Here is a 14,259-nt window from a genome sequence, read left to right on the forward strand (position 1 = left end):
TAAGAATAGGGGACGATGCAACCAAGACTCAGTCGATAGCAGCCAGACCAGGGGGATGGGAGTCCTGGGACAACAGTAGCCACAGTCCTCACAGAACTGACTCTGAGGGGGACAGGTCACCACAACTCAGGCTGAGTGTGGGCATTTCTAAGTGAACTCTCACCTCTGAGCCTTAGTTTACACATCCCCAAAATGAAGGGAAATTGGCTGAATGAACCCTAAAATTCCATGTTTATATGAGGAATTTTTATTTGTTGTTGCCATTTAAATAACAGACACATCTGCAGCCCAGACACGTCTAATGCACGTGGCCTCCGGACCCTCCTGGCACTCCCTGTGTCTGCTCTGAATATCAGCTGTGGGAAAAAAGCATGGAGTCTGGATTTTCTAAAGGGAATGAGTCAGTAAAAAGACATGCATGTCCTTTCCTTACGAGAAGCCGTCCACTTTTATTTCTTCTGCACTATTTAAACACATTTTATAGAAAATCTAGAGCAGAATATTGCAGTGTGTGATTAGGTACCAGCGAGATGAATTCTGTCGGTGTTCTATCTATATTTCATTTATACGGACCGTAAAAGATGCTCAGTCTATAATTTATAGACCTTCCTTTGGAAATGAGCTAATCTGACTACAGTAAGTTATGATTTTGAGAAAATATCTTCTTTTCCAAAGTTCTCAAAATTGCTTATAACAATTCACTGGTTTATCAGCTGGCACCACAAAGCAATCTTACCTTCCCAGCACTTTTCTGTGTCTGTAACCGATGATCAGCAGTACCGCACCTGCTTCCTGCCCGCTGCCAGGAGGGTCCGTGGGGAGAACAGTGCCTCTTTGGAGAACTCTCCCAATCATCTAATAACGATGGCTCTGTATACCTGTCGTGTTCTGTGTAACTGCAAGTGTGGCTTTTGCATCTAGAAGACCTTGTGCACAGAAACTTCTTTCACACACACCCCAAAATCAGTAGAGAGTCATCATCATCACTTAATGTCCATCAATCCAATTTGGATAGCAAATCTATTTAATTGAAAGGTAAACTGTGGTGTGAAGAACATGCAAAAACAAACACAATTGTAAAACAAATTCATTTCAGTAGGAAACACTTCATTGACTACCAAATTGGGTGGTGATTTTGAAAAATGTGAGACTAAAGGCAAACAGATACTTTCAAAATAAAGCAAAGAGAAAACCACATAACTTCATTCTTCAATCTTACTGAAGGCTTACGTATTTTAAGTTAATTACTAAATACTGCATTTTAAAGCTTAAAGTAATTTTGTATCTGTAATGCTAATCCCAACTTCTGTAAAATGTTCTGACAGTGTCCCTGCAAATAAATGTGGTGTGTGTGTGTGTGTGTAACATACATGCATTTGTTAAGGCTAACTATTCCCCTGCTTCACATTTGCTCACATGGGTAACCAGACTACATTCCTTTCAATTTCCACATTTTCTGTACCTGATAAAAGGTTCTTACCACATGTGTGCATCACACACACACACACACACACACACACACTCTCTCGAGCTCCCTTGCTCACACATCCTTGCGCATTTAGAAATGCTCTTTCCTTGTTGGGAACAGCAAAGTGCTATTTGTTCTGAGTGCAGACCATTGTCTCCTTCTTTTCTGAATTCCGCATGAGTTGTCACAGTGAGTTAATGAATTTCCTGGGGGAAGACAGCATCAGTCTCATAGCTTTTCCTCACATCTCCTGTGTCACTGCTGTTGTCAGTGTTAGAGACATAACCCCTTGGAGTCTGTTCATTTTTCTGTGGCTCTCCTGGTACACGTGACACTAGTTAGCTAGTTATCAGGTGACCTCTTGGCCTCCTATCGGTGAGGGCCGGAAAAACAGAGAGGGGATCCCTGCATTCAAGACATTTACAACCCAAATATAGAGACAGGACTTACAGTTGCAGACAAGAAGGAACAAAACACCTTTGGGAACCATTTTGCCCTCCCCTCCGGGACCAGAGGCCTCTGTGAGTCAAGGCTAGGTTATTTCATCTGTAAGTCCCAGAAGGCTGGACACATAGAAAGTATTAGAAAGTGTTCAGTGAATGTTTCTGAAGAGTTGGAAGAATAATTACAAAAGAGCACATAAGCTAATGGAAACAACTTATTTCATACAAGGGAAATGCCTGTTGACCACTCTCCTTCCCTTGATTTCTGATTCATTGGGTGAACAGACTGGAATCTAAAGTCACACGTGTATATACAACATGGTCATTATGGGTGTGGGTGAAATTACTACAGCTTTGCTTGATATGACGGAAATCTCTTTATAGTTGGCCCACCTAGTTAACCCTTATGCATTAAGTTCCTGGCAATTCCTTAAAAAGCTGTCATTTTTTACCCAAGTATTGATGAATTATAAAGTAGGCTTCGGAGACCATTCTTTGTGTGCTGTAAGTCATCTGTCACTTTTGTATCAGCCATCTCTAATCGTGCCATAGGGGTGGGGTATTGCAGCATCAAAGCAGATTTGCAGGTCTGAATAACATGTGTTTCTCAGAACACGCTCTCCTGGCTCCTAGGGAGCTGCAAGCTGTATGCAGGCCAGCTCTGCAGTATTCTCTAGCTCAGCCGTGGGCAAACTACGGCCCGCGGGCCGGATCCGGCCCGTTTGAAATGAATAAAACTAAAAAAAAAAAAAAAGACCTTACCCTTTTATGTAATGATGTTTACTTTGAATTTATATTAGTTCACACAAACACTCCATCCATGCTTTTGTTCCGGCCCTCCGGTCCAGTTTAAGAACCCATTGTGGCCCTCGAGTCAAAAAGTTTGCCCACCCCTGCTCTAGCTGAACCCATGGAGATGCTGGTGTGAGAGCGCCTGCTTTCATGGTCACCATTGGCAAGGCCTGCTGCTTGGCCTCACAGACACTCTTGCTGCTTTGCCGCAGTTGCCTGGACTTCCTGTGTATTTGCTGTTTTACTGGCCTGGGCTTGGATCCTCAGCTGTCTCACTCTGTCACCTCTAACTTTATCTGCATTGTCTTTGGGGTGCATGTAGGTGGTCACCTGCCCTAGCGTCTATAAAGCGCATAAGAGGGTAGGGGGCCCGCATGTGTAGCAGATGGACAGGTGCACCCGGGACAAATGTGCCATAGCCTGAGAGTGTTTAAATCGTAGTCCCAGTCACATTGGGACCCACTCGGGCAGCGTACATCTGTAGTTTCTTGGAGTGCAATTGGATGCAATACGATGTGGCCTTTGTTCTGCTCACATGAGCTCTTGAAAATTGAAGAATTTTTTTTCTCACTTTGCACACTGTAGGTACATCCTGGAATACTTTGTTGGAAAATAGTAAATGATGTATCATCTTGATGTGGAATTCTGTTTTTCCTTCTCTACTTTGCAAATCTGCTAAATTCATCTTCCTTGGCCTTGCTCTGCCTCTCCCTGAAGGCCTGAGGCTATCTGGCTAAGTCAATATGTGAGAAAATGCTGGGTGCTTCCCAGGAGAAGAGAGCCAGAGAGCCACAGTCATCCAGGGAGTAGTTGTGTAGTCCGTATACAACGCCTTTCAGATTAGCCAGGTGGCACAACATCAGTATCTCTACTTCAGTTTCACTAATTAAGGAATTTAAGTAAAGAAGAATTTAATTGGCTAGGCCAGTGGTCGGCAACCTGCGGCTCGCGAGCCACATGCGGCTCTTTGGCCCCTTGAGTGTGGCTCTTCCACAAAATACCGACTTCTGCGTATGAGCCACGAAGTTTCAATCGCACTGTACATGCACGCCCGCACGTGGTATTTTGTGGAAGAGCCACACTCAAGGGGCCAAAGAGCCGCATGTGGCTCGCGAGCCACAGTTTGCCGACCACTGGCTAGGCTAACAGGCAAACAGAATTCCCTGCCTCAGAATGTTTTCTCTGGTAGTCTCTGCCATATGTTGAAGACCAGTGTAGGACCACATCTTATGGCTTAAGCTGCTGCCCCATTTCTCTGGGACAGGGTTTCTAGCGATGAGAATGTGGGCGGCTTTGGATACTTCGCTGATGAAAAATCCAAGAGCCCCCTTCACACCTGACAGGAAGGTGTCGAGTAGATTGCTTCCTTGTCCTGTAAAACTCAGGATCAAGGAATATGTGTTTGGGTAGCCTGCTTGGAATATTGTGGGGGTGCTGCTGGATTACAGAAGTGAACCGCTCACATAGCCAGTCGTGAATATAGTAACAAGATGAGTTAACGACCAAGGATGTCACTGGGTTACCTGCTGGAACTTACTAAAAAGAAGCAGAGTCTGCCAGGGAAAAGCTAAAGGAGACCTATGACGTGTAGTGGAGAAGTGTCCACAGAAGGAATGTGAAAAGTAAAGGGGAAATAGATATTTCAAAACCAATATGGGGTTTACATCTTTTAGCTTCAGACTGTCTGCCATGAGATAGAAACTGAACCCTTAGCACTTAAGTGCCTCTGATGTACCTCAGCAAATGTATATCTACATATACTAATAATGCTGTCATTGCACAAAAGATTTCTGAAACTCTTCTTCCAGAATAATCTTTAGGATACGTGACACACGTTTTATTGTCCTCGGTGGTTGGCCATCTCCCTCCTTTGGCAAGAGGACTTAAGTTTGAGGAATGGCTAAAAGTCAAAGCCAAATCTATTGACTGAGGTGGGGAACAAGCTGCCTGGATAAATGTGTTTCCTCGAAGTGCTGATGCTCTCTGACCTTGCTGGGTAGGAGAAAGAAGAGTAACAAGACTAACTTCTTGAGTGGTCTGTACCATGATGTTTAAATTCCACAAGAGGCGTCAGGCCATGTTTCTTTACAGGTGATGAAAACAAATATTATAGATATGAAATAAACCTTGTGTTTATTATAATATTGTATAATATATTGTAGGTACAGTAAGTATTATATGTCCATCAATTAATAATATTAATCAATAGATGCAATTGGAAGACCAGATAGAAAATCAGAAACCATGTGGGAGGAACTTCAGGCAGGAGCAGGAGCCTGGTGGTGTGAAGCTGATTTACTCAGGCTTTACGGCATTTTCCCAAATTCAAGCTACCCAGACCTTCAGAAGAAGCTCTTGATTTTGTGCCAGTTTTGAAATAGGCTTTAAGGATGGTGCCCAAGGGAGACCCCAGGGCCAAATGAAACAGGTTTGGAAGGGAGGAGCTGGGAAACCTATTATAAGCCAGGTCCTTACACAAAGTCTTTATACATCTTATCTCATTTAATCTCTACAACCTCCCTAAGAAATCAGTGCTATTACCCATATTATATACTAGAGGCCTGGTGCACGAAAATTCGTGCACTCAGGTGCGGGGGGTGTCGCTCAGCCCGGTCTGCACCTTCTCATAGTCTGGGACCCCTGGGGGATGTCCAACTGACTGGGAGGCTGGAGAGGCTCCCGCTACCACTGCTGCACTGGCCAGCCATGAGCCGGCTTCTGGCTGAGCGGTGCTCCCCCTGTGGAAGCGCATTGACCACCAGGGGGCAGCTCCTGCATTGAGCATCTGCCCCCTGGTGGTCAGTGCGCATCATAGCGACCAGTCGTCCCAGTAGTTCTGCTGTTAGGGTCAATTTGCATATTACCCTTTTATTATATAGGATATGAAAACTGAGGCTCAAGGGTATAACTCACAAGTTAGCAGTAACAACAAAAAATAGAGCAAATGCACTTCCATCTTCATTGCACAGAGACCAAAGCAGTCTATCTTTTCAGGATATTTATTTATTTTATTTTTTTTTAAATATATTTTATTGATTTTTTTACAGAGAGGAAGGGAGAGGGATAGAGAGTTAGAAACATCGATGAGAGAGAAACATCGATCAGCCGCCTCCTGCACACCCCCTACTGAGGATGTACCCACAACCAAGGTACATGCCCTTGACCGGAATCGAACCTGGGACCCTTCATTCCGCAGGCTGATGCTCTATCCACTAGGGATAGAGAGTTAGAAACATCGATGAGAGAGAAACATCGACCAGCTGCCTCCTGCACACCTACTACTGGGGATGTGCCCACAACCAAGGTACATGCCCTTGACCGGAATCAAACCTGGGACCTTTCAGTCCGCAGGCCAACGCTCTATCCACTGAGCCAAACTGGTTAGGGTGTTTTCAGGATATTTAAATCAGGAAATGTTTTAATTGCTGTGAGAACTCTGTAAAAAAAAAAAAAAAGAATTTGGATACAATAAATCTGTTCTCTTGGAAACCTCACTGGCAGCTGCTCTTGGCTGGGGTTCTTTGGTAACTTTACTTAGTAGCAAGCAGCCTCTTTGCTCTTGCTATCCAGTATCTCCATCAAAGCTGTGCTCAGCTGGCCCCGAACACAACTATTAATAGAACTGTGGCCACTCCTTCTGGATGACTCTTTTTAGAAGAGAGAGACAGACAGACAGAAGTGGGTGAGGGAGAGAGAGGGGGGGGAGGAGAGAGACTGTTGAAAACCCCTTTAGGAATCAAAACTCCTAACAGTGCCTTTCTTTTCCTCCCTCTCCCTTCTACCCCTTTAGAGTAAGTAATGTTTATTAGATCACACTATGGTGGCCCCAACTGAAGAGCTAACATTCAGTTCCTTAATCCTTCTTAATCATGGGTTTCTTAGTCCTTGGACCCCTGCACATAAACAGACCTTCACGTTCTGCCCCAGGCTCCTCCCTGCAACTGGTGGAGTTGGTGATGGGTGGCGGGGGAGACACCAGCAGAAACAGCAATTTGTGATCAGTGACAAAAAATGAGTGATGGTTTCACTGTGCTTCTACTCTTCTCTCCCCCACCCCACATACTGTCTCTCACGCCAAAAAGGCAGGGAAGCTACAGTCATTTTAAGGCTTCCTACTTAGCATCTGTTCCTGAAGCCAGACCTGGCCAGACCTGGCAAGATTGAAGAAAGGATGATTCGCCTTGAGTGCCATCCTCCCAAAATGCCCTGTGCTCGGAGCCACGCCTGGCTCTGCAGCCTCGCCTTCCACACCGTCTAGGTTATTCCCTGAAACAAGTCACTCTCCCTCCATGGGCCTGTCTTTTGTTTCTTCATTTGAGGACACGGGGAAATGGAAGGAATGAAGGGGGTGGTGAGCAGTCCTGGCCAGAACTGGCTCTCCTCTCTCACACCAGTCACTTGGCTCCCTGAGCCACTAAATGAGGCCCCGGTTGTGCAAATGCAGTGACTCCAAATGGCAAAATCCAAGCGTGAAAGGCTTATATGTGGCAGTTGTAATGACCTTGAAAACGAGTGTTTGGAAACTGTCTCTGTGATGCCTCACAGCTTCATTTGATATGAATTTCCTCCCCACAAATCGCAAACAGCACTTCCTAATTTCTGATGGATGCTCATCAAACCGCCCTAATGGGAGAACAGACCTTCTGGCCACTCTCCCAAGTCTTCTCAGTCCCTGGAATAAGGTTTGTAGGAAAGAGATTTAGAGGAAATGGTGGTGTTTCCCTTTGTTTTGTTTTCACCTGTGGTTCCCCCGCCCCCCGCCATAAACCATGCACAGTTCACAATGCTCAGTTAACCTCTTCCTTCTCCAGAAAACCCTGCTGCACATCTCCACCCCCTTAGTGGCCCCTAGCCCTATGAAGTTCTGTGGCCACCTAGAGTCCCGATCACAAAGTTATCGTTTAATAAAAATAAGAATTTCCATTGTGTGAGCACTTACACTGGGGCACATGTTTTAACTGCATCGTATCACTTAATCCAGTAGTTCCCAAACTCATCTATCTGTTCTTGGGAGTCGCCTGAGGAGCTACAAGAAACTATGGACACCTCTGTCTCACCCCAGAAAGTATGATTTAACCAGTGGCCTGGTGCACAAAATTTGTGCATGGTGGGGGGATGGAGGGGTGTCCCTCAGCCCAGCCTGCACCCTCTCCTCTCTAATCTGGGACCCCTTGGGGGATAACCAGCAGTCAGACACCCCTCTCACAATCCAGAACCGCTGGCTTTTAACTGCTCGCCTGATTGCCCCTAACTGCTTCTGCCTGCCAGCCTGATCATCCCTAACTGTTCCCCTGCTGGCTTGATTGCCCCTAACCACCTCTGCCTCAGCCCCACACCCTGGACCCAGGATTCCCTCCTCCAGCTGGCCACAGGCACCCGGGACCTGGGTTCCCTCCCTCTGGTCAGCCATAGGCACCCAGGACCTGGGCTGGCTTCGCCTGGGCCGGCTGCAGCCACAGGGGATGGTGGGCAGGTGGCTTCACCCAGGCCGCAGCCATAGGGGCTGGCGCCTGGGACCATGGGGTGGGCAGCTTCTCCGTCTCCCAGGCCACAGCCAACCACAGGTGCTGATGCCCGGGACTCCAGCAGGCAGCTTTGCCCGGGCTTGGCTTTGTCGGGAAGGACATCAGATGGTTGTCCAGAAGACCTCCAGTCTAATTAGCATATTACCCTTTTATTAGTATAGATTGGCCTAGAGTGTATCCTGGGCTTTGGAATTTAATACACCCCCACCCGCCTCCACGTGATTCTATGTGCAAATTTGGTAACCCCTGACTCAATCATAGATCACTTTGAGGTAAGAACTAAAATCACCTCCTCTTTACAGAAGAAGAACCGTAAGCAGACTTAAGTAACTTACCCGAGCTCACAGCAGCCTTAGGGAGGACCAGACTCTGCAGTCCTGTTGTGTTGTCTAAATCCTTGCTACTCAGAGTGTGGTCCGCAGACCAGCGGCATCCCCTGGCAGCTGGGTTGAAATGCAAACCTGGTGCCCCACGTCCTCAGACCTACCGAACCCAAGCTCCTAGAGTGGGCACTGGGGTGTGGTAACAAGCCCTGCAGGGCATTCTGCTGCCTGCTGAAGCCTGACAACCACAGCTCTAGCCAGTCGGGATGCCCTGAAGGTCACAGTCATGTGATGCCAGCCTGGGGAGCTCCAGCTCCAGCCTGCCAGGGGTCATCTGACTTTACCTGGGAGTCATCTGGGATGCCGTTTAACATGACCCACCTTGGAGAACTTTTTCAGGCAGCTAGAAATCCTGCAGTTACTCTGCTTTCTGTGCTGTTTCATGTTTGTGCACTTTAAAGCCAACAATGAAGCCCCCGCCCCTGCCTTTGGAGGCAGGGACCACCTCCTGCTACCCTGTAGCCTTCTGCTGTGAGGCACACAGCAGGCTCAGTAGCAGGTGCCTGACAGATGGCCCGATGGACCCAGCTCCGGGGCACCCAGCTACTGAACCTGATCAGAGCCTTCCTTTCGGGGCTGAAGGCTGTTGCCTTAGGATTAGGATGTGTGGGAGGCACAGCCTCTCCTGGACATTGTGCAGGTAGCACTGGGCTGCAGGAGGCAGTCAAGCCTGGCCACCATCTGAGGAGAGGAGTGTCTGGTTCTGCTCCTACAGGTGCCACAGAGCCACTGGTCTTCACACCTCTGCATGGTCTTCACAGCCAGGCATGGGAAGTCTGCATCCAGAAAGAAGCATACATCCCTCCCCCTCCTCCTCCTCCTCCTCTTTTTCTTTTCTTTTTAAAAAGCAAAATTATAACTTGACACAAATCCAAGCTGTTAAAAAGATACTAAAAGGAACCCAATTTAGAAAGGTTTTAGTAGGCTAAAAACAGATGTGGCGAACCATTTCAGGATGTTCCGGGAGATGAGAAGGAGAGGGCGGGGTTGGAAATGGCTCGTCCGCCTCTTCTGGGTCCGCCTGCACAGGTGCTCTGCACAGGAGACGGCTCTGTCCACAAACACGTTCTGGAAGGAAGCAACCCCAAGGCTCCCTTTCTCCTAATTACTGCTCATTATAGAGCAGTGGTTCTCAACCTTGGCTGCTCATTAGAATCACCTGGGAATCTCTTTAAAATCCTGATTTCTGGGCCTCATCCTCCGGAAATTCTGTTTCTTTGTTACTAATGTTGTGGCCCCACCCCATAACAAAGAAACAGAATTTCCGGAGGATGAGGCCCAGAAATCAGGATTTTAAAAAAGATTCCCAGATGATTCTAAAGTGCAGCCAAGGTTGAGAACCACTGCTCTATAAGATGTCCTACTGTGAATTAGCTATGTGTGCTTGAGAATGGCTACCATCAACAAATCAACAAATAACAAGTGCTGGTGAGGATGTGGAGAAAAGGGAACCCTAGTACACTGCTGGTGGGAATACAGGCTGGTGTAGCCACTTATGGGAAACAGTGTGGAGTTTCCTCAAATAATTGACCCAGCAATCCCACTTCTGGGAATATATCCTAAAACCCCCAAAACACCAATTAGAAAGAAAGTATGCACCCCTATGTTCATAGCAGCACTATTCGATAGCCAAGATCTGGAAACAGCCCAAGTGTCCAAGTAGATGAGCAAATAAAAAAGCTGTAGTACATTTACACAATGGAATACTATGCAGTTGTAAAAAAGAAGGAACTCTTACCCTTTGTGACAGCTTTCCCAATCTGGGATTTTCCTTCCTGCACTGTCCCTATCATTGTCTCCATTAAATTCAGTTCTACACATATCTATTGACATTTAGTGTCTATGGGACACAATAGGAGATATTGCAGGGTTTACAGAAATAAGCAACAACATGCCTTTACATGGTGGCATGTAATAGGCAGGTATCAAGCATTCTAGCAAAACATGCACATTTCATCAGAAGATCAAAAAGAGAGAGACTCCCGTCTAGACTTTGAAGGGGTGTGGCATTTGAGATATTCTTTGACAAAAGGATAAAATTTTCAGCTGGGAGTGTATGGGTGTGAGGAGAACATTCTAAACAGAAGGAATGGCATGAGTAGGAATCTGGATCACGAGATCTGTTTGGGGATCATGCAAATTACTTTTCTCTGAACATAGTGGATGGAAAGGAGAGTAGTAAAAGCTAAGGATAAACCCAATAGTTGTGGCCAAATAAAAAAGATCCTGCCAAACCGGTTTGGCTCGGTGGATGGAGCTTCGGCCTGCGGGCTCAAGGGTCCCAGGTTCGATTCCGGTCGAGGGCATGTACCTGGGTTGCGGGCACATCCCTACTGGGGGCTGTGCAGGAGGCAGCTGATCGATCTCTCGTCTCTGAACATAGTGGATGGAAAGGACAGTAGTAAAAGTTAAGGATAAACCCAGTAGTTGTGGCCAAATAAAAAAGATCCTTACATGCTGGGCCCACGTGTAATTTCTGTTACATGTAGTTTCTATTGGAAATAGAAGTTTATTGAGCAGAGCAAGTAAATGCCACTGGCCTTACCCTTTGGCAGGTTTTTTCTGGTGCTGGTATGAATAGAATGTTCATGCAGGAAGTTGCCAGATACAAGATTATGGCAAAGGGAATAAAAAGTTGGAAAACATATTAGAGAGATATTTCAAAAATGTCTTACACTTAGCAGTTGGTTGGGTCTTGGAGACAGAATCATGATTTTGTGCCTGGGTAACTGGGGAAATTGTAGCATCATTAACATAGGGAATCAGGAGTGTAGTTGATGGGGGGCAAAGAATTCTCTTCTAGGCATATTGCCTTTGAGGTGCTGGCAGGACCTCCCAGAGAGATGCCCACAAAAGAAGTTAGAAACCGAATTCGGCACTTGGAGAATAGGGCCAGAGGCACAGAAGTTAATCCTGGAGAAGTGGTGACAGGAGTGGATGAAGCTGCCAGGAATTCAAGACAGAGCCACAGAGGCTCAGACAGAGCCCTGAGGACACCTCCATGACTGTAATTCTAAGTTGGGAAAATCACAGTTACTTCCTTTTTCAGAAAAAAAAAATTCTAATCTTACTGTTGGCTTTGATTTCCTGCTCACTCCTCCTGCTCTTCCATCATCCCAAGCTTTTGCTAAAGACTGCAAGAGCTACAGGACCAAAAAAAAATTCACTAGGAGGAGTCAAGTCTAACAAATTTCTTCCACCGGAAAAATCCTCCAATTAGAGGCTTTCAGTAATATGGAAAGACTGTGTTCAAATTTTGCCAAGGTTTGTGTATTGACTTTACTCAGCTTAAAATGAATCTGTAATTCTAAATTGGGAAAACCACATAGCTACTTCCTTTTTCAGAAAAAAAAAATGTCTGATCTTACTGTTGGCTTTGATTTCCTGCTCACTCCTTCTCAAAAATGTTCAATCGATTCCTGAAACTGGAAGGAATTTAAAATTCAGAGCTGACATATTGCAAACTACCTTTTATAGTTTATTTTTCCAGGCCATTCCCTAGGTTGAGATAAACAGGAAATGAATGGTTACTGTAACTGGGATATTTGCAGTATAAATACGATCTGTTAACTTTAGACCATTTTCCTAGGCTTTACTCCTTTTATAACTCACATTTTGTCTTCTTCTGGGGAGAGAAGAAAAGCATACATGATCTAAGAAAATAAACATTGCTCTGTAGTGTGCAGCTTAACTTCTGGTTTTCATGCAAATTTTATCCTGTAAATCATACCGTGACCCATCATTTGGGGATCTAAAAAACAAACTCTAAACCCTTTATTTCCTTTGTGTTTTCTAAAGGTCAAATGCTGCAAATACTGGCCAGACGACACAGAGATATATAAAGATATTAAAGTTACCTTAATAGAAACAGAACTACTGGCAGAATATGTAATAAGAACATTTGCTGTTGAAAAGGTAAGTTTCCACACTGCAGACTTTGAAAAGCCATGGCCAGGCATTAGTGGTGCTAGCCTTGTTAACTTACTAAGCTAATCTGTACCTGGTCACACCTGAATGCAGGTAGACTCTGTCTAGTAATTTCTCAAGATTGCATCTCGCCCTTTGATTCTGTAACAGCTCAGTTCCATCTTCAAAGCAAATCATTTCCATTTCATAAGAGGCTATATTTTGCAGTTACACCAAATACATATGCCTATCTGTCTATTTCCTTTTTCTTTCTAACCTAGTTAATATTGTTCTCTCTCTCTCTCTCTCTCTCTCTCTCTCTCTCTCTCTCTCTCTCTCTCCTCACTGACAGTTGAATAATCCCCTTCATGTTGTATGTTCATGTGGGTTTCCTGTAGTGAGTTAGTATCTGTTTTGAGACCCAGGTCCTAACTCCTCCTGGAATCCCTCTACTTCCTGAGGCTTTTCAGGCCTCTGGTTTCACACGGACCGATGGATCTTCCAGGTTCTTCCAGGTCGAAGGGACTTACCTGGAAGCATAGGACACCCTTGCATGAACCAGCACCCCCATTCATCCTCACTCCCATACTGGTTTCAGCCTTTTGTACTTGCTGGTGGTGGGTCGTGAATGCTCTGCCTTGGCTCTCCTCTGCCTCATCCCATGTGCATGGATGGGGCTTCTCCGGGAAGCACTGTAGGGCATAACAGGGAATTTCCTTATCCCCCCTCTTTCTGCTGACATAGGGAGGGGCCGGAGGTGAAGCAAACTGCAGTCCATCCAGAGAAGTGTCACAGGTAGGCTGTGGGAAAGTGGAGGTGATGTGGCTGAGAAACACTCTGCCTGCCAGTCCTCATCTTGCCTCCGATGCAGGGGACACATGATGTTGTGTCTGAGGTCCACAGACTTTGTATCGAGAGCTGACTCTCCAGAACTCAGCCCCGCACTGTTACACTGCGCATAGCCATTTTGTTGTGAATTTGTTCAGTGTAAGCTTGTGCCCGTTTACACTGTCAGGTCCTCTTAGAGGACCTGGATTGTCTGTGGACTGCTGGGCAGTTGGCTCTTGGCCTTCTCCCCTACTCTATATTCGTACTTTTTGGGTTAGCAAGACCAGTTTTAAGGAAATTGCAGCATCTGTTTACTGGCTAATTTACTCTTCTGTTTTGAACTACCTATCTTGGGTTTCAAATTTATATTTGTCAAAGAATCACAAGACTGAAAAGATTTTATTTTCGTCTGTTCCTCATACTATTTTTTTAGCCTGTCATTTTTAATAAGCAGGCAGGAGGCTTGGGGACTTCAAAGAACGTGGAGTTCTTGTTGCCTCAATTCTTCAAGTTCTGAACCTCACACTTTGATGTGTTTTTTTTCCCCATCTTAGGCAGGTTTGGGGGGAGGATTTCTGTACAGCTCTTGGCAAGAGCGCTCATGAATTACTGCATTAAAACAGATAGCGATAAAAGACCCTCAATATTTTTTTCTTTTTTAAAAAAAATGATCCAAAGTCATCACTTAAACATGGAGTCCTTTGAACAGTAGTCAGCTCTCTAATAAGCTGAAAAGGCATCTCTGATGCTAAAGGAAGGGTTTGTTTGTTTCTTTGTTCTTTTTTAACCTCTTATTATACTATCCTACATCCCCAGTTACACAGAAATGTTTTAGAAATACCCAGTTATTTTAGTCACCAGACAACTAGCAAAGTGGTGGTGGAAGGGAGGGACGAGGAGCTTTTTCAGACTTT

At 45.5% G+C, this 14,259-nt stretch overlaps 1 protein-coding gene across 1 annotated transcript in view; it reads left to right on the top strand.

Annotated features, from left to right (window-relative positions):
• PTPRM (protein tyrosine phosphatase, receptor type, M) overlaps positions 1 to 14,259 on the top strand; it is a 465,580-nt gene that overhangs the window by 420,946 nt on the left and 30,375 nt on the right. Inside the window, exon 22 of the mRNA XM_014540254.1 lies at positions 12,410 to 12,526. Coding sequence (XP_014395740.1) covers positions 12,410 to 12,526 — 117 coding nt within the window. The remainder of the gene's footprint in view (positions 1 to 12,409; positions 12,527 to 14,259) is intronic.

This window comes from Myotis brandtii, unplaced genomic scaffold (genome assembly GCF_000412655.1).
Source record: "Myotis brandtii unplaced genomic scaffold, ASM41265v1 scaffold240, whole genome shotgun sequence".
Taxonomy (NCBI): Eukaryota; Metazoa; Chordata; class Mammalia; order Chiroptera; family Vespertilionidae; genus Myotis; species Myotis brandtii.